Source organism: Dendropsophus ebraccatus, chromosome 2 (genome assembly GCF_027789765.1).
Source record: "Dendropsophus ebraccatus isolate aDenEbr1 chromosome 2, aDenEbr1.pat, whole genome shotgun sequence".
Classification (NCBI taxonomy): domain Eukaryota; kingdom Metazoa; phylum Chordata; class Amphibia; order Anura; family Hylidae; genus Dendropsophus; species Dendropsophus ebraccatus.
The window spans coordinates 216,277,398-216,297,921 of record NC_091455.1 but is presented as its reverse complement, the minus strand read 5'-3'; the positions used below and the strand labels follow the sequence as shown (position 1 = coordinate 216,297,921).

The following is a 20,524-nucleotide window of genomic DNA, read 5'->3' as shown; positions in this document are numbered from 1 at the left end:
CCAATCACAGCTCAGCTCCCACAGCAACCAATCACAGCTCAGCTCCCACAGCAGCCAATCACAGCTCAGCTCCCACAGCAGCCAATCACAGCTCAGCTCCCACAGCAGCCAATCACAGCTCAGCTCTCACAGCAGCCAATCACAGCTCAGCTCCCACAGCAACCAATCACAGCTCAGCTCTCACAGCAGCCAATCACAGCTCAGCTCCCACAGCGACCAATCACAGCTCAGCTCCCACAGCAACCAATCACAGCTCAGCTCTCACACCAACCAATCACAGCTCAGCTCCCACAGCAACCAATCACAGCTCAGCTCCCACAGCAGCCAATCACAGCTCAGCGCCCACAGCAACCAATCACAGCTCAGCTCCCACAGCAACCAATCACAGCTCAGCTCCCACAGCAGCCAATCACAGCTCAGCTCCCACAGCAACCAATCACAGCTCAGCTCCCACAGCAACCAATCACAGCTCAGCTCCCACAGCAACCAATCACAGCTCAGCTCCCACAGCAGCCAATCACAGCTCAGCTCCCACAGCAACCAATCACAGCTCAGCGCCCACAGCAGCCAATCACAGCTCAGCTCCCACAGCGACCAATCACAGCTCAGCTCTCACAGCGACCAATCACAGCTCAGCTCTCACAGCAACCAATCACAGCTCAGCTCCCACAGCAACCAATCACCGCTCAGCTCCCACAGCAACCAATCACCGCTCAGCTCCCACAGCAACCAATCACAGCTCAGCTCCCACAGCAACCAATCACAGCTCAGCTCTCACAGCAGCCAATCACAGCTCAGCTCTCACAGCAGCCAATCACAGCTCAGCTCTCACAGCAGCCAATCACAGCTCAGCTCTCACAGCAACCAATCACAGCTCAGCTCTCACAGCAGCCAATCACAGCTCAGCTCTCACAGCAACCAATCACAGCTCAGCTCTCACAGCGACCAATCACAGCTCAGTTTATATTCTACCAGAGCTGAGCTGTGATTGGCTGCTGTGGGCAGGTTACACCAGGTGTATAGTTACCCCCTTTCATAAATCTCCCCCTTATAGTAGATATATTATGTGTAGGTTAGATACATGGGTGTAGGTTAGATACATGAGTGTAAATTAGATACACGGATGTAAGTTAGATACACAGGTGTAAGGTTAGGGTGCCTTTTTCAGGAAGAGATTTATCTGACAGATTTTTGAAGCCAAAGCCAGGAATGGATTTGAGGAGAGGAGAAATCTCAGTCTTTCCTGTATGACCTGTTCTCTGGTTATAGTCTGTTCCTGGCTTTGGCTTCAGAAATCTGTCAGATAAATCTCTCTGTGTAAAGGTACCATTAGATAGTCCGGTGAAGGTTAGATACACACATATTGTAGATACACAGGTACAGGTTAGATACATGGGTGTAGGTTATACACAGGTGTGTTGTTAGATACACAGGTACAGGTTAGATACATGGGTGTAGGTTATACACAGGTGTGTTGTTAGATACACAGGTACAGGTTAGATACATGGGTGTAGGTTATACACAGGTGTATTGTTAGATACACAGGTAGAGGTTAGATACACAGGTGTAAGTTATGCAGCGTTTACACGGAACGATTATCGTGCGAATTTGCCTGATAACGATCGAATTCGAACGATAGTCATACGTGTTAACGCAGCGAACGATGGAACGACGAGCGAGAACTCCTTCATTTTGACCTTATAACTTCTTCTCAAATCGTCGTTCGCAAAAAATTCACATATCGTTCCGTGTAAACAGTCGTTCTGATTCACTGATTTTTCCTATGTGCGAGATAGGCGTAAGCGATCGCAAAACGAATTTTCTGTACGATATATCGTTCCAGCTAAACGCTGATCGTTATAAAAAAAAAACGTTACTTAGAAATCGTTAATCATTCGATCGGGCGAATTATCGCTCCATGTAAACGCAGCATTAGATACACAGGTACAGGTTAGATACACAGGTGTATTGTTGGATACACAGGTACAGGTTAGATACACAGGTGTATTGTTAGATACACAGGTACAGGTTAGATACACAGGTACAGGTTAGATACACAGGTGTATTGTTAGATACACAGGTACAGGTTAGATACACAGGTACAGGTTAGATACACGGTTGTGGGTTAGATACATGGGTGTAAGTTAGATACACAGGTACAGGTTAGATACACAGGTGAATTGTTAGATACACAGGTACAGGTTAGATACACGGGTGTGGGTTAGATACATGGGTGTAAGTTAGATACACAGGTACATGTTAGATACACCCATGTATCTAACCTGTACCCGTGTATCTAACATGTACCTGTGTATCTAACTTACACCCATGTATCTAACCCACACCCGTGTATCTAACCTGTACCTGTGTATCTAACTTACACCCATGTATCTAACCCACAACCGTGTATCTAACCCACAACCGTGTATCTAACCTGTACCTGTGTATCTAACCTGTACCTGTGTATCTAACCTGTACCTGTGTATCTAACCTGTACCTGTGTATCTAACCTGTACCTGTGTATCTAACAATACACCTGTGTATCTAACCTGTACCTGTGTATCTAACAATACACCTGTGTATCTAACCTGTACCTGTGTATCTAACTTACACCCGTGTATAACCTGTACCCGTGTATCTAACATGTACCTGTGTATCTAACTTACACCCATGAATCTAACCTGTACCTGTGTATCTAACCGGTACCTGTGTATCTAACTTACACCCATGTATCTAACCATACACCTGTGTATCTAACCTGTACCTGTGTATCTAACTTACACCCATGTATCTAACCTGTACCCGTGTAAGTTAGATACACAGGTACAGGTTAGATACACAGGTGTATGGTTAGATACATGGGTGTAAGTTAGATACACAGGTACCGGTTAGATACACAGGTACAGGTTAGATACATGGGTGTAAGTTAGATACACAGGTACATGTTAGATACACGGGTGTGGGTTAGATACATGGGTGTAAGTTAGATACACAGGTACATGTTAGATACACGGGTACAGGTTATACACGGGTGTAAGTTAGATACACAGGTACAGGTTAGATACACAGGTGTATGGTTAGATACATGGGTGTAAGTTAGATACACAGGTACATGTTAGATACACGGGTGTAGGTTAGATACACAGGTACATGTTAGATACACGAGTGTAGGTTAGATACACAGGTACAGGTTAGATACACAGGTACAGGTTAGATACACAGGTACAGGTTAGATACACAGGTGTATGGTTAGATACATGGGTGTAAGTTAGATACACAGGTACAGGTTAGATACACAGCTGTAGGTTACACTCAGGTTGCTGTTGACTGATCCCACAGCCGCAGCCGACCCCAGCACCTCAGGTAACAGCACGGGCAGCAGTCGCGGATTGCGGCGTTGCTATAGTAACCGTTGCTGTTTACGTTGCTGGGCAGGACTCCCGGGGAGGCGCCGCACACAGCACAGCCCCGCCATGCCGGCAGCTCAGGAGGTCGCGGCTGCCCGGGCTCCGGTACAGGCCAACACCATGACTCTAACCGATACAGCCAGGTCAGGAAACGGCAAACAGAACGGGCGGCCGGTGGTGCGGCTGCTGGTGACCGACACTGACCTGATACAGAAAGAGGTAACGCTGTCCTGACACCTCCCGCCGCCAGGGGGCGCTGTCCGCCACATTATATACAGCGGCCAGCGGAGTGCACGGACTGGGGTTATATTGTAGCATATGGACCACTGTGGGGGCGGGGCTCCCGCTGCCGCGTCTGTAACCATGGGGATAGCAGGGCTGGCGGAGCCTCTAGTGTTGGTTCTTAGCGGTGACACTAGAGTTTAGGACTGGTATAATAAAGTAGAGCAGAAATGTCTGCATCCTGGGGCTTTGGCAGCCATTTTTGTGAAGCCCACCTCAGTAATTGCCACAGTGGAGGATGTTGGCGCCATTTTTAATGTCGAAGTATGAAGAAATTTATAAGACCCTAAGATGTAAGACCAGATGAACGAGTGCCCAAATCTGTAGCTCTCCAGCTCTCTCAGCCTGCAGGGCATGATGGGAGTTGTAGTAGAATGCAGGAGTAGGTTACACCACCAACCATGTCCTGCCACATGGGGAAACGTCACCAATAATCTTATATGACATTATTTATCCTGTGCGATGAACTCCGTGAGAGGAAAAGAACTGCCAGCATACCCTCAAACTTATAACATGGCCTCCGCCCAGACCCCCTGATAAGCGTATGGTGCTGGGGGTGAGCAGGATGATGGATCACTTACACTGTTCTGTGCAGCTGATCCAGAGATCTCCTCCTGAATAACATGGACAATAAGTAGTCCTCTCCATTATGTGCATGTGCTCAGTAGTCCTGGATATTCATGAGAAGCAGAAAACTCCGCCCACCAGCTGCTGATTGGCAGTTATCTATCCATGCTGTGTATAGGCAGTCGCCTGTCATTCAGCAGCTGGAGGGCGGGGGGAGGGGTGTGGTAAGATTCCTGTTCTCCTGCATATTAGGAGAACGGCTGAGCAGAATGATGTAAGTAATACACCCATCTGTACAGCATTTCTATCATTAGTTTATGCCCCCCTCATTTAAGGCGGAATAAACCTAGGGACAGATTCCCTTTAAGATTCCCTTTAAGGTGCAATACAGTAATACACTTTTTTTATGGCTTTTTAAAAAAATTAAAACCTTTTTTTTTTAAATTGTCTTGAAAAAATGTCTCTTTCCCTCCCTATAACGTTGTTATTCTCTGCTCTATGGGGCCGTGTGAGGTGTCATTTTTGTGCCGTGATCTTTATTTTCTATCGGTACTTTGCGTATATTGCGACTTTTTAAACACTTTTTATTATAATTTTTCTGGATTTGATGCTTACACTGTTTACCGCACGAGATCTCGGATGTTCTAATTTAATAGTTGGGGTGATTTTGAACGCGGCGATCAGTGTCATTATGTTGCAGCCTAGCAGATATCATGGTCGATTGCGTTGCAATCACGAGGGGGCGATCCAGCCACTTGACCACCCATGATGCGCTCTTAACGGCATTTAAATGGTTAACTAGAATAGCGTAATGATCAGCCCGCACCGGCTAACAGCAATGGTCCCAAGCTGATGGTAGCAGCCGGCGGCGGCTCTGTACAGAGGGGGGCTTGTGTCATGAGCCCTCCGTGTACATCTCTTAACCCATGATGACGTCCCTGGACAATAGGGAATCTGACCTCTGACACCAACATGGAGGGGGGCCCATTGCAAGAGAGGCAACTTCTCCAACCCCTGACTGGACTTGTAGTACCTCTGCGATTTGCAGGACTTGACTTGAGCCAGAGACCACCCTGGTGGTATGGCCGTGCTGGATCCCTGAGCGGTAGTTACACCCTCAGTGGTTTAGTAATCGTCACTTCAGGAAATCTGGTCACGGGAAAGCAGAATCAGAAACGGCATGGGACCTGGAGGAAGACTCTGACTCTGGGGCAGACTCCGAAAGGAAACTAAAGACGGGAGAACTGACTGACTCTCCCAGCTCTAACCCCCCTTTTATGCTGCGGGGAGCTCGATCCCATTGGTGGGAGGAGGCCTGAGGTAACTCCAGAGCTGATTGGCTGAGAGGAATGAGGAGAAGAATATGGTCAGCTCTGATGGGGCTGAGAGAGAGGAGGAAACCGCTCCGACCAGCAGGTGGCAGACAAGTCCCAGCAGAGGACAGGTTATATAGAGGACCCTTCAACCAGGTGGCAGACAAGTCCCAGCAGAGGACAGGCTGTATAGAGGACCCTTCAACCAGCAGGTGGCAGACAAGTCCCAGCAGAGGACAGGCTGTATAGAGGACCCTTCAACCAGCAGAGTACAGACTATATAGAGGACTAGAGATGAGCGAACCGGGTTCGAGTCGATCCGAACCCGAACGTTCGGCATTTGATTAGTTGGGGCTGCTGAACTTGGATAAAGCCCTAAGGTTGTCTGGAAAACATGATACAGCCAATGACTATATCCATGATTTCCACATAGCCTTAGGGCTTCATCCAACTTCAGCAGCCACCGCTAATCAAATGCCAAACGTTTGGGTTCGGATCAACTCCAGCTGCTCCAGGTTCGCTCATCTCTATAGAGGACCCTTCAACCAGCAGGTGGCAGACAAGTCGGAGCAGAGTACAGACTATATAGACAATCCTTCAACTAGCAGGTGGCGCACTTTACACAGAGCCCCCTGAGAACAGGAATAAGACTTCAGACATGGCCGCCCTGCATACAGACACCCTGAGCAGCCTGTAAGACACCGCTCCGCTTTCATTATTCTCTTTGTCCTCTCTTTTTCAGGTAGTTCAGTTTAAGCCGATGGATCTAGATCGCGTGATGAAATTGTTTGAAGATCCGTTCTGTGTAAGTCACCGGTGGTTACACCGCCATGTACATGTCCCTCTCTGTATAAGGGCACTATATATATATCTGTGTGTTCCCGGCCCACAGAGTGTAAGGAGTAGCAGTAAGTAGCGGGCATCATGCAGCACTGCTTACTGTAATGAAGCGGGGATTCCTGTCATAATGATAGAAGTCCCCACTGTAAACCGAGCTCCTGCACAGTGATGTCCTCAGCTGCATAGGAGACACGCCAGTCGCCTGGGGAGGGAGGACGTCACTGTGCAGGAGCTTCGGTCATCCCCCCGTACACTGGAGTATTCTGAGCTGCACATCCCACAGCAATGCTATCATAGATACAGGTCACAGTTCATTTGCTATATACTGAACTCATACAGTATTACTAAGGCTGGGTTCACACTATGTATATTTGAGGCTGTATTTGTGAGGCTGTATAGCAACCAAAACCAGGAGTGGATTGAAAACACAGAAAGGCTCTGTTCACATAATGTTGTAATTGAGTGGATGGCCGCCATTTAATGGCAAATATTTGCTGTTATTTTAAAACAACGGCTGTGGTATTGAAATAATGGCCGTTATTTACTGTTATATGGCGGCCATCCACTCAATTTCAACATTGTGTGAACAGATCCTTTCTGTGTTTTCAATCCACTCCTGGTTTTGGTTGCTATGAGGACCTGACATGAGGACCAAATACAGCCTCAAATATACATAGTGTGAACCCAGCCCCCGGCTATGTTCACATTACGTAAACCTACAGCCGTAGTTCTCGCCGCAGAACTACGGCCGTAGTTTTGAGGAGTTGAACATAGCCTTATTTGCAATGGAATCCCGGCCGGAGCGTACACACATCATATGCGCTACGGCCGGGATCCCATGCGGCACCGTAAAAAACTGACGTCAGTTTTCTGCGGCCGGAATTCAGTGAATAGCGGCCGCAGAAAAACCTGTCAGTTCACACAGTGAAGCAAGCGGCTATGGGAAGCTCTGATGGGGGCGCGCTCATACGCCCGCATCAGAGCTCCGTGGCCGAAAAGATCATCCGGCCGATACTTAAGTAAGTAAGGGGTCACGGAACGGCCGGGTGTTCACGTAATGTGAACATAGCCTTATGCAGCAGAGTGTAGGAGGAGGTGCAACCATCTGCAGCAGTCATATATATGTCTGCCATTGCCAGGACATACAGCAGCTGATAAGTACTGGAAGACTGGAGAGAATACTCCACTTCCCGCAGGACATACAGCAGCTGATAAGTACCGGAAGACTGGAGATTTTTACATAGAAGTAAATTACAAATCAATTTAACTTTCTGAAACCAGCTGATTTGAAAGAAAAAAAAATGTGTCCGGAGTGCCCCTTTAACATGTCCTTATCATGTAGTGTAATGTATCCGGTATATTAGTGGGATTGCTCATCCATTATTATTCCTCTTGTTTTGCAGAAAGATTTAATAGAAAGACAAGTGAAGCTTCTGAAGAAAGTCGGCAAGCATTACTACAATGGCTTCGTATCCTTTCCTGAGTGATAGAGAACATACAACGTCCCAGATACAACGTCCCCGATACAATGTCCCCGATACTGATCCCTGACTTACATCATCCTCTCCATTCATCTCATACAGAGAAATCTCGGTTTGCTCCAGTCGATCGGCCGTGTCCCCTCTTCCCCAGTCTGTAACATCTGAGGAGCTGATCAGTCGCCGATCATTGTCTTTTAACATCATCTGCCGGCCGCACATCACTTGTAATACGGCCCTAAGACGTAAGTGTGCTGGTGTAGCGGGAGGAGGAGTCCGGCTACCGTCCATTCTACCCAAGTGTATTCAGCGTGGCAGCATGACAAAGTGTGTCACTGCGGGTATTCCCGCTCATTCTCCATACTGAATATATCCAGTCACTTTGAATATTTTTCACGTTTTTATAATTTTCTTATCATTCTCACATCGCCGATCCTGTGATTTCCAATAATTCACGATTTTCCATCTTGGTGAAGAATATACAGTAATACCTCTGTGTTCAAGCAAAATCAGGGGAGATAACTCTTGGCATTTACTGAGGTGTTCGGGGCACTAAAGTAACAGGAGCGGGGACTCCCTTCATAATGACAGGAATCCCCGCCCTACACGGAGACAGTGGAGACACAGAGAGAGGCAGGAGCGGGCGGCCCGGAGAAGGGTCCAGGGAGCTGGGGCAGGCTGGAGGTGCTGTTCCCCATGGCAGGGAGAAGCAAGGGCAGCGCAGCAAGTATAGACAGCCGCCCGCTCCTGTCCCTCTCTGCCTCCGATTCCTGTCACTATGAGGGGAGTTCCCGCTCCTTTACAGTAAGCAGTGCTGCCCGATGCCCCGATACTTACTGATAGGGCCCTATTCCACCGGACGATTATCGTTTGCATAATTATTAACGATTAACGATCTCAAACGACCGCTATTGCGAAAGACCTGAAAACGTTCACTCATTTCCATGGAACGATAATCGTTACTTATGATCGTAATTGCGATCGTTTTTTCTCCGCTATTTATTCACTATTGCGTTCGTATCTATTGCGAATGACCGAACTACGTCTTATTCAATGCGAACGATTTGCAAACGTTTTGCAAACGAGCAACAATAAAAATAGGTCTTATAAAGCGATCAACGATTTCTCGTTCGGTCGTTAATCGTTAACTGCATTTCAACCGAACGATTATCGTTTAGATTCGAACGATTTAACGATAATCTGAACGATAATCGTCCGGTGGAATAGGGCCCATAGTCCTTACACTCTGCGGGCCGGGAGCTCTGCACACATGAAAGGTAAAAACCGATGTCCCTATGGGCACGCACTGCTCTGCTCTAGAACTGCTCGGTTCTGGATCTGCTCGTGTTCTAGATCAGAGCTTTTACTGTAGTTTTCATCTTACATCGACATTTTTTCCTTAATGTGATGAAGCTCCTAAAAGATTTACCACAAATCATGAAATTATTAAACATTTCTGCAGCAAAGATAGAAGACCACAAAGATTTCATCGATCCGGTGTGCGACGTCGTCAGGCTGTTCGGGTAGGTGGCCGGATATACCGACATCCATATGTTCCTACAATACGCTGGACGGATGCTTTCTGACACTGGATGACCGGACTAAAGGGAAACCATCAGCAAGTATCTAAGCTTATGTCCCCATAGAGCACGGGGCGCTGAGGATGAAGTCTCTATCATTGGTACCGTGTGATATTTACAGTTTAAACCATATGCTAATTAGGCGTTTTGTTCCACTGAGGGCGGGGCTATCACCCCTGGTGTATTGATCCGCCCCCAGCTGGCCCGCCCCTCCTAATAAATATCAGCAGAGCAGGGCAGATTGGTGCTCTGGGGGCGCTAGTCCTGCCTCCTAATATCACGGAAACAGAACTGAGGATGAAGGTAAGGAACATACCTCTCTCCTCAGCGCCCGTCCCCTATAGGGAGATGTCATTCTTTAGGGAGATCTCAGGAGCTTACTGCAGACTATTCCTACACTGAGCTCAATAATAACACAGTATGCACAGTATGCTCCTAAGCTCCCCCTAGTGGAATTACAAAGCTGTGACTTTTGTATAAGTTACTTTTTGTTACATGGGTTGAAGTGTTCAATTCAGAACTAAAAATTGTTTCAAACGGGTTGTTCACCAAAAAAAATAAAAATTGTTCAAACCAACTGGTGCCAGAGATTTGTAATTTATTTCTATATAAAAATTTCCACTCTTCCAGTGCTTATCAGCTGCTGTATGTCTTGCAGGAAGTGGTGTATTCTCTCCAGTCTTCCAGTACTTATCAGCTGCTGTATGTCCTACAGGAAGTGGTGTATTATGTCCAATATGACACACTGCTCTCTGCTGCCACCTCTGTCCATGTCAGGAACTGTCCAGAGCAGGACAGGTTTTCTATGGGGATTTGCTCTGGACAGTTCCTGACATGGACAGAGGTGGCAGCAGAGAGCACTGTGTCACACTGGAGAATACAGCACTTCATGTAGGACATACAGCAGCTGATAAGTACTGGAAGACTTAAGATTTAATAAATTACAAATCTCTGGCACCAGTTAATTTGAAAGAAACATTTTTTTGGGTGAACAATCCCTTTAAGGTATTTTTATAGGGAGCGTAGGGTGATTGTACACAGTATAATCAGGACTGTTTCATGATCATTGTCTCTAAGATAAACCCTGACCCCCTTGTAGTTCTGTACAGCGCAGCCTCCTGACATAACGTTTTCAGCGACGCTCTCACCTTTTCCCTTTCTTGCTCCTGTAGCCTTCCTTTCCTAAAGGAGAAGATGTCTGATGAGGTCACGTATGCGCAGACTGCCGCCGAGGCTCTGACCCAGCTGGGTGAGTTCTGCTCGGACCGGACGTTTCTTACTTCTTACATCTATAAAAAGCATCTGATGGTTACGAGACTTCCCATAGGAAATTATTTTAGATTTTTTTCAGTTCTTATGCACAGTGTCAGTCCCAGCTAAGGTGATAGGGACCTATCCCTGCAACTACTACCCAGGGGTAAGGTGTGTATAGACCGGAGGTATCATAGAGATGGAGTAATGGTCCTGAGGGGTCCTGACTGGATGACTGGGGTTGTCACCATGGCCTGAGCGGCTGCACTGGTTCTCCTCCAGGCTTGCACAGTGAATGGGGCTGCACTGATGATGATGTCTCCCCCGGGGGCCGCACCCTGTGCTGTGTCTGACAGCACTGGCTGATGGGAGGGGGGAACCTGCTAACCCCACTCCCATAGACCCATACCCCCTGGCTGATGGGAGGGGCGCTCCCTGTAAGACATAGCAATGTGTGTGCTTCTTGGAGCTGCAGTGCCCTCTGCAAGGTGCAGGTCTCTGGGTAAATCTGTGACGTTATAGTCACAACGTCTCTAGGCCCGACCCTAAACCCTCGGGGTCCTTGCACAACTGCACCCAAAAGTCTCTGAACAATCCTCTGTAATCCTCCTATAATCCTCAAAAAGAAAGAAAGTGCAGCTCCTGGGTGTGAGGGGTTATCTGTGCAGAAGGAATAATAATGGGTGATGGGCCCTGGCCAAAGTGATGTGGTGCTGCACACCCTGCTATAAGCTAGGACACCATAATATATGATACATGCGCAGCACAAAGCAATGCAGTCTCAGTAATTACAGGAACAGCAATGCAGATGTCCAACAACCCAGGAGCCTGTAGTGGGACACTGCGCTGACAAGTAGGTGACCACAAGGTGCTGGAATGGTAGGTGAAGGGACCTGGACACAAGAGTATGCCTGCACAACTTTAAGTTGTGTGCCATTTTAAAGGGGAATTCTTTTAAATCCACTGATGTCAAAAAGTTATACAGATTTGTAATTTACTTCTATATAAAAATCTCCAGTCTTCCAGTACATATCAGCTGCTGTATGTCCTGCAGGAAGTGGTGTGTTCTCTCCAGTCTGACACAGTGCTCTCTGCAGCCACCTCTGTCCATGTCAGGAACTGTCCAAAGCAGCAGCAAATCCCCATAGAAAACCTCTCCTGCTCTGGACAGTTCCTGACATGGACAGAGGTGGCAGCAGAGAGCACTGTGTCAGACTGGAGAGAATACACTACTTCCTGCTGGACATACAGCAGCTGATAAGTACTAAAATACTGAAGATACACAAAAATGTGGTCGACTATGTTATAATGCAAATCAATGGAAAAATGGATCCATTGACGTTCCAAAAATGCATAATTTTTTTTTACAAAAACGGATGGAACCAGCATAAGAAAGGGTTAAAGCAGCACCTCACCATCCTCCTCATCCTTGTTATGTTGTTATTCATACTTAGCTGAACTTCAGGTTTGTTCTTCTTCCTGCAGGTTGTCTCATGCGGGCGCCAAGTTCTCAAGTCAGAATACAGATCTGCAACTCGATTGCCAGTTTTTACAGCCCACAGTCTGCGAAGCTGCCAGCGGATGGTAACTCATTCACATTGTGCTCAATAATATGTCTGTGCTCCAAATATAGTGTGTATGGTGTCTGCATGAATGGAGTGTAGACTGATAAGATATAGGATGAGTATATGCTGTCTCTATCTATCTATCTATATATATATATATATATATATATATGATGAGTTTATGCTGCGTGTGTGTGTGTGTGTATATATATATGATGAATATATGCTGTGTATGTATATATATATATATGATGAGTATATGCTGTGTGTATATATATATATATATATATGATGAGTTTATGCTGTGTGTGTGTGTATATATATATATATATATATATATAATGAGTATATGCTGTATATATATATAATGAGTATATGCTGTATATATATATATATATATATATATATATATATATATAATGAGTATATGCTGTATATATCTATCTATCTATCTATCTAATGAGTATATGCTGTGTATATATATATATGATGAGTTTATGCTGCGCGTGTGTGTGTGTGTGTGTATATATATATGATGAGTATATGCTGTGTGTGTGTATATATCTATCTATCTAATGAGTATATGCTGTGTGTGTGTGTATATATATATATATATATATATGATGAGTTTATGCTGCGTGTGTGTGTGTGTGTGTATATATATATGATGAGTATATGCTGTGTGTGTGTATATATCTATCTATCTAATGAGTATATGCTGTGTGTGTGTATATATATATATATATATATATGATGAGTTTATGCTGCGTGTGTGTGTGTGTGTATATATATATGATGAGTATATGCTGTGTGTATATATATATAATGAGTATATGCTGTATATATATATGAGTATATGCTGTATATATATTTATATATATATAATGAGTATATGCTGTATATATATATATAATGAGTATATGCTGTATATATATATATATATATATATATATATATATATATATACAGTCTCTGAATGTAAGTCAATATAGAAGACTATGTTAATTTTATATCATCACTGAATATTCCAATAGTCACTTAAAAATTACCTTTTATTATATCATTTAAAACACCAAACACTTTATTGCACAGCCATCACCTTTGCACTTTGTGCCACCAATTTTTTACACAGGAGAGTCTATTTGGGCACTCTTCAGACCTTGTAGCATGTTTCTGGTACCCAAATTGTCCTCTCTTATATGTTACACTGTATATGTTATGTCAACACAAAAAAAAAAAAAAAAAAGTCTGTTTGGGTACTGTTCAGACCTGGTTGCGTTTTTGATGCGTTTTTTTGTCTGTCCATGCTTTTTTTGCACCCAGCTCTTCCTCCTATTGCATACTATACAGTGCATATAGCCATTAGTAGTGGTTATTATCCGTGTGTATTTTCCAGCCGTGTTCCCATATTGCACATATCATTTCATATTGCACTCGTATAATGGTCACAGTCTTTTTTATTGTGCTTAAGTATCACGGTTAAAGTCACTACTAAATGTCCCAATTTTCCATTTATAAACTTTCAAACAAGAAAATATTTATTTGCTGAAGATATGTTACTTCCCTTGTTCATGGGGTTCACTTCAGTATTCTCATGGTCTGGCCCAACGCGTTTCCGCAGCCTCTCATCAGGGGCCTTGCTGCTTCTTTAACTCTGGAGCTCTGGGACGTCTGTTGTGTGCTGGTGCATAGCTCAGATGATGGCCGTGCACAGTATATGCTGTATATATATATATAATGAGTATATGCTGTATATATATATATATATATATATATATATATATATATATATATAATGAGTATATGCTGTATGTATATATATATATATATATATATATATAATGAGTATATGCTGTGTATATATATATATATATATATATATATATAGACAAAACACAACAATCACTGAACTCAGGGAGAACAGTGAAAAAGTCCAATGGAGTCCTCATTTACGAGTCTCCATTGATTGTCCCATACAAAATTTAAATATGCACAAAAGGGGTCCGTGGAGCCTCAGTAACGAGTCTCAAAACACGGGAATAGCCAGATATCCCTCTCTCCAGAGAAGGAAGCCCATTGCCAAGGGGCGCCTCCTAGTGGGGAGAGCACCAAACCACCCTGATACGTAGTCCCTCAGGTCCTCACTCTGTTGCGAACTTTAGGACCTAAATAGGGAAACACCAGGGTGGCCCCTGTGAGTCAAAGTCTAACTCTGTGGCGAGTATAACGACATAAGACAAGGGTTACCAAGGCTAGGCATCCATATTTATCATTGCCCCAGTAGCCAGAATCCTGCTCCACACTGACGAGGGGCAAATACCCCGAAACTGCAGTCTGTGGATGGATGCCTAGCCTTGGTAACCCTTGTCTTATGTCGTTATACTCGCCAGAGAGTTAGACTGTGACTCACGGGGGCCACCCTGGTGTTTCCCTATTTAGGTCCTAAAGCTGGTAACAGAGTGAGGACCTGAGGGACTACGTATCAGGGTGGTTTGGTGCTCTCCCCACTAGGAGGCGCCCCTTGGCAATGGGCTTCCTTCTCTGGAGAGAGAAAGAAGGAGGAAAAAAAGGCGGGAGGCGGCGCCTCGTGTGATACCGTTGAGGACAGTGTCGTGGGCGAAGACAAGTGATTGAAGGCTCACCTTTTCGCCCCTTGGGCTTGATGCATATCACCCTTTGTGTGGGGTACTTGATGGTTTCCGATGGTGATGCTGTATTGCGTGCTGGAGCTGCGAGCTAGTCCTAGGATAGGCTCTCCGGGATGCTCCCAAAAGGAAAATGGGGCCCATGGGAAGAATGCAAGTAGAAGAGGAAAAGTGCCAGAAGGTCCTTCTGGGGACCAGCGCTGCTCCAGAGAATTCACAGCCACGATGCAGATGGAAGAAATGTAGAGTTTATTGTAAAAGCACAGGTACAACGCGTTTCAGAAGCAGCAGCTTCCTTCATCAGAAAATGTGCATACAGATAAGAGACAAACAGTGAGGTTTTTAAAGGGTACACAATCTCAAAAAAACTGTCAGAACAGGCGCCAAGACCGCCCACTCATGTTGCTGGGCGGCGCTAGCAGGGACATGTAAACAATCAATTGATTTGGGGCTAGGATCGGTGTTAATTTAACAGCATATACAAAGGCATTTACATAGATCAATGGGATATATAGTATCGAAGATGCGGAGCTCTATTAAGACAGCAGTAGTGAAGGATTCGGCGATCGCTACAGTTGCCGGCAGTAGTAGAAGGATATTATGTAGCTCCGGCCGCCGGAGCTAGACCCGGTCACGTGGGGGCGCGCGGGCCAATTGGAGTGGAGGTGTGGCGCTGCTGGGCCAATAGGAGAGCGGCAATCTCGCTGGAGGCTTCGGTCCGGACTCTCATGCAGCTGTCATGCTGTATGGCGTTAGTTGCTAGCTTGAGTCGTCCCTTGGCTGTACGATTAGGGAATCAGTGTTTAGCATACTCAGAGTGTATCTCGTGTTGAGAGATACTCTTCTACTTGCATTCTCTGGAGAGAGGGAGATCTGGCTATTCCCGTGTTTTGAGACTCCTAACTGAGGCTCCACGGACCCCTTTTTTGTATATATATATATATATATCTAATGAGTATATGCTGTATGTGTATATATATATATATATATGATGAGTATATGCTGTGTGTGTATGTGTGTATATATATATATATATATATATATATGTAACCCCCATAGTAGCTGTAACCCCCATAGTAGCCGTAACTCCCATAGTAGCCGTAACCCCCATAGTAGCCATAACCCCCATAGTAGCCGTAACCCCCATAGTAGCCATATCCTCCATAGTAGCCATATCCTCCATAGTAGCCATAACCCCCATAGTAGCCGTATCCCCCATAGTAGCCATATCCCCCATTGTAGCCATATCCTCCATAGTAGCCATAACCCCCATAGTAGCCGTATCCCCCATAGTAGCCATATCCCCCATTGTAGCCATATCCTCCATAGTAGCCATAACCCCCATAGTAGCCATATCCCCCATAGTAGCCATATCCCCCATAGTAGCCATATCCTCCATAGTAGCCATAACCCCCATAGTAGCCGTATCCCCCATAGTAGCCATATCCCCCATTGTAGCCATATCCTCCATAGTAGCCATAACCCCCATAGTAGCCGTATCCCCCATAGTAGCCATATCCCCCATTGTAGCCATATCCTCCATAGTAGCCATAACCCCCATAGTAGCCGTATCCCCCATAGTAGCCATATCCCCCATAGTAGCCATATCCTCCATAGTAGCCATAACCCCCATAGTAGCCGTATCCCCCATAGTAGCCATATCCCCCATAGTAGCCATATCCTCCATAGTAGCCATAACCCCCATAGTAGCCGTATCCCCCATAGTAGCCATATCCCCCATAGTAGCCATATCCTCCATAGTAGCCATAACCCCCATAGTAGCCGTATCCCCCATAGTAGCCATATCCCCCATTGTAGCCATATCCTCCATAGTAGCCATAACCCCCATAGTAGCCGTATCCCCCATAGTAGCCATATCCCCCATAGTAGCCATATCCCCCATTGTAGCCATAACCCCCATAGTACCCGTATCCCCCATAGTAGCCGTATCCCCTACAATAGTCCATGTTTATAGTCGGGTAATGAAATAATAAACCATAAACTTACATCAAATATCTTCACAGGTTTTCAACCAACAAGCGTCACCTACAAGTTGCAGATGGCGGAGGTGGGAGGATTGGCAGAGACCCTTGTTTTGTCTCTGGCGGTGGTGGAGAACAACCTACAGGAGAAGTTAGCCTTGCTGAAAGTACTACAACTCCTATCCAGCACCAGCGGTATGTATCCTCACACCTGCCTGTACACAGCCATAGCTGCTATTAAAGGGGATTGTATTCTGGACACTGCGGAGGACCCCTTTAAGTATGACCTCAGTAAGTAGGTTCATCTATACACCTGCTGTTCTTTATACACAGAGAACTGTAAGCTTATGGCCAGAGCCCAGGCGGCCCGCAGAGTCTGCTGCCGTCTCACTGACTCCGACCCCTCCGGACAACTTCTCTTCCGCTCCTCCGAGATCCTGTGGAACTTACTGGAGAATGGGCCGAAGGAGGAGGTCATCAACCAGCTGAGTAACATCGAGTGTATCTAGTAAGTGCGGCTCCACAATGTCAGATAGTGACCTCCTCTCACAGCAAGCTGGAGTATTTTACATAGTAAACCATATTTATACCATTTAAAGGGTTAAAGCGATACTGCGGCAAAAAAAAAATCTTTCAAATCAACTGGTGTCCGAAAGTTACAGAGATGTGTAAATTACTTCCATTTAAAAATCTCTAGTTTTCCAGTACTTATCAGCTGCTCTATGCCCTGCAGGAAAGGGTGTATTCTTTCCAGTCTGACACCTGACAACTTTCTGACATCTGCTGATTTAATAACAATTATCTGGAGTACGCCTTAAAGTGAGTCATGTCTATCTCTAAAGGCTTTCTGCTCTTACTCTAACTTTTTGTGTTAGATATAGTAACAGAGATGGGGCAGCTCACATGCTGTAGATAGGGAGGAGTGCAAATGTAGAGGGCAACTCACACACACCGAGGATAGGGAGGAGAGCATACATGGAGGGCAGCTTACACACACCGAGGATAGGGAGGAGAGCATACATGGAGGGCAGCTTACACACACCGAGGATAGGGAGGAGAGCATACATGGAGGGCAGCTCACAGACTGTAGCTAGGGGGGGGGGAGCATACATGGGGGCAGCTTACACACACCAGAGATAGGGAGGAGAGCATACATGGAGGGCAGCTCAAAGGCTGTAGACAGTGGGGAGAGCACACATGGAGGGCAGCTCACTCAGGAGAGCATACATGCATGCATACAATAGGGATCATACAGGGATGATCCCCCGTATGATACCTGTTGTAGGATCCCCTTTATTATCCCTATTGTATGATCCCCTGTATGATCCCTATTGTAGCATCCTCTTTATGACCCCCTATTGTATGATCCCCTGGATGATCCCTATTGTATGATCCCCTGTATGATCCTTATTATATGATCCCTATTGTATGATCCCCTGTGTGATCCCTTCTGCATGATGCCCTGTGTGATCCCTATTGTATTATCCCCTGTGTGATCCCTATTGTATGATCCCCTGTGTGATCCCTGTTGTATAATCCCTTGTGTGATCCCTATTGTATGATCCCTTGTGTGATCCCTATTGTATGATCCCCTGTATGATCCCTATTGTATGATCCCCTGTGTGATCCCTACTGTATGATCCCCTGTGTCATCCCTATTGTATGACCCCCTGTGTGATCCCTATTGTATGATCCCATGTGTGATCCCTACTGTATGATCCCCTGTGTGATCCTTATTATATGATCCCTATTGTATGATCCCCTGTGTGATCCCTTCTGCATGATGCCCTGTGTGATCCCTATTGTATTATCCCCTGTGTGATCCCTATTGTATGATCCCCTGTGTGATCCCTTTTGTATGAGCCCCTGTATGATCCCCATTGTATGATCCTCTGTATGATCCCTATTGTATGATCCCCTGTGTGATCCCTATTGTATGATCCCTATTATATGATCCCCTGTGTGATCCCTATTGTATTATCCCCTGTGTGATACCTATTGTATGATCCCCTGTGTGATCCCTATTGTATAATCCCATGTGTGATCCCTATTGTATGATCCCTCTTGTGTAATCCTATGTACGATCCCTATTGTATGATCCCCTGTTTGATCCCTATTGTATGATCCCCTGTGTGATCCCTATTGTATGATCCCATGTGTGATCCCTATTGTATGATTCCCTGTATGATCCCTATTGTATGATCCCTTATGTATGATCCCCTGTTTGATCCCTATTGTATGATCCCCTGTGTGATCCCTATTGTATGATCCCCTGTGTGATCCCTATTGTATGATTACCTGTATGATTCCCTGTATGATCCCTATTGTACGATCCCTATTGTTTGATCCCCTGTATGATCCCTATTGTATGATCCCTATTGTATGATCCCCTGTTTGGCTTTGATCACATGTATTTGCATCCCCTTCTAGTACCCTGAAAGACGCCTTTGTGCGACTACTGACAAACGGCAGCAAACTCTCTGACCGACAGCTGAGAAACGATCTCCTGGTTATTGCCACCCTGATCGCTGAGAACAGTCGCCCCCCGATGATCGTATGTAAAACCTGCTCCGAAATACAAACCCCCATTCACATGCTGCAGATTTTAGGGGGAGCTGTATATTAGAGATGGCATATGCTTATCTCTCCTGTATATGTTATACGCAGGATACATAGGGGGGACACCATATACCATACGTGTTATATACATCAGTATAATCCGAGTCGTATTACTATGTTTTCTCCCAGGAGAGTGGATTCGCTAAGCAGCTGATCCTGTTTGCCACATTCTCAGAAGGTGCGTGATGAGTGCGGCCCTGTGGCTGCGGACAGTCCCTGCACTGACATCAGACAGTCCCTGCACTGACATCAGATGGTCCCTGCTCTGGCATCAGACGGTCCCTGCACTGACATCAGGCAGTCCCTGCTCTGGCATCAGACAGTCCCTGCACTGGCATCAGACAGTCCCTGCACTGGCATCAGACAGTCCCTGAACTGACATCAGACGGTCCCTGCACTGACATCAGGCAGTCCCTGCTCTGGCATCAGACAGTCCCTGCACTGGCATCAGACGGTCCCTGCACTGGCATCAGACGGTCCCTGCACTGGCATCAGATGGTCCCTGCACTGGCATCAGACGGTCCCTGCACTGGCATCAGAAGGTCCCTGCACTGGCATCAGACGGTCCCTGCACTGGTATCAGACAGTCCCTGCACTGGCATCAGACGGTCCCTGCACTGGCATCAGACGGTCCCTGCACTGGTATCAGACGGTCCCTGCACTGGTATCAGACGGTCCCTGCACTGGTATCAGACGGTCCCTGCACTGGTATCAGACAGTCCCTGCACTGGTATCAGACAGTCCCTGCACTGGCATCAGACGGTCCCTGCACTGGTATCAGACAGTCCCTGCACTGGCATCAGACAGTACCTGCACTGACATCCGACAGTACCTGCACTGGCATCAGACGGTTCCTGCACTGGTACCAGACAGTCCCTGCACTGGCATCAGACAGTCCCTGAACTGGCACCAGACAGTCCCTGCACTGGTACCAGACAGTCCCTGCACTGGCATCAGACAGTCCCTGCACTGGTATCAGACAGTACCTGCACTGG

At 46.1% G+C, this 20,524-nt stretch overlaps 1 protein-coding gene across 7 annotated transcripts in view; it reads left to right on the top strand.

Annotated features, from left to right (window-relative positions):
- STEAP2 (STEAP2 metalloreductase) overlaps positions 1-20,524 on the top strand; it is a 90,677-nt gene that overhangs the window by 49,884 nt on the left and 20,269 nt on the right. For 5 of the 7 annotated variants that reach the window (XM_069959519.1, XM_069959515.1, XM_069959518.1 and 2 more), the window contains 9 exons: positions 6,312-6,374; positions 7,813-7,878; positions 9,301-9,410; positions 10,640-10,716; positions 12,204-12,302; positions 16,953-17,105; positions 17,244-17,418; positions 19,341-19,464; positions 19,659-19,707. In XM_069959519.1, coding sequence (XP_069815620.1) covers positions 6,312-6,374; positions 7,813-7,878; positions 9,301-9,410; positions 10,640-10,716; positions 12,204-12,302; positions 16,953-17,105; positions 17,244-17,418; positions 19,341-19,464; positions 19,659-19,707 — 916 coding nt within the window. Of the gene's footprint in view, positions 1-3,438; positions 3,627-3,838; positions 3,983-6,311; positions 6,375-7,812; positions 7,879-9,300; positions 9,411-10,639; positions 10,717-12,203; positions 12,303-16,952; positions 17,106-17,243; positions 17,419-19,340; positions 19,465-19,658; positions 19,708-20,524 lie in introns of those variants that run through there. The other 2 variants (XM_069959520.1, XM_069959521.1) reach the window with 2 other exon arrangements.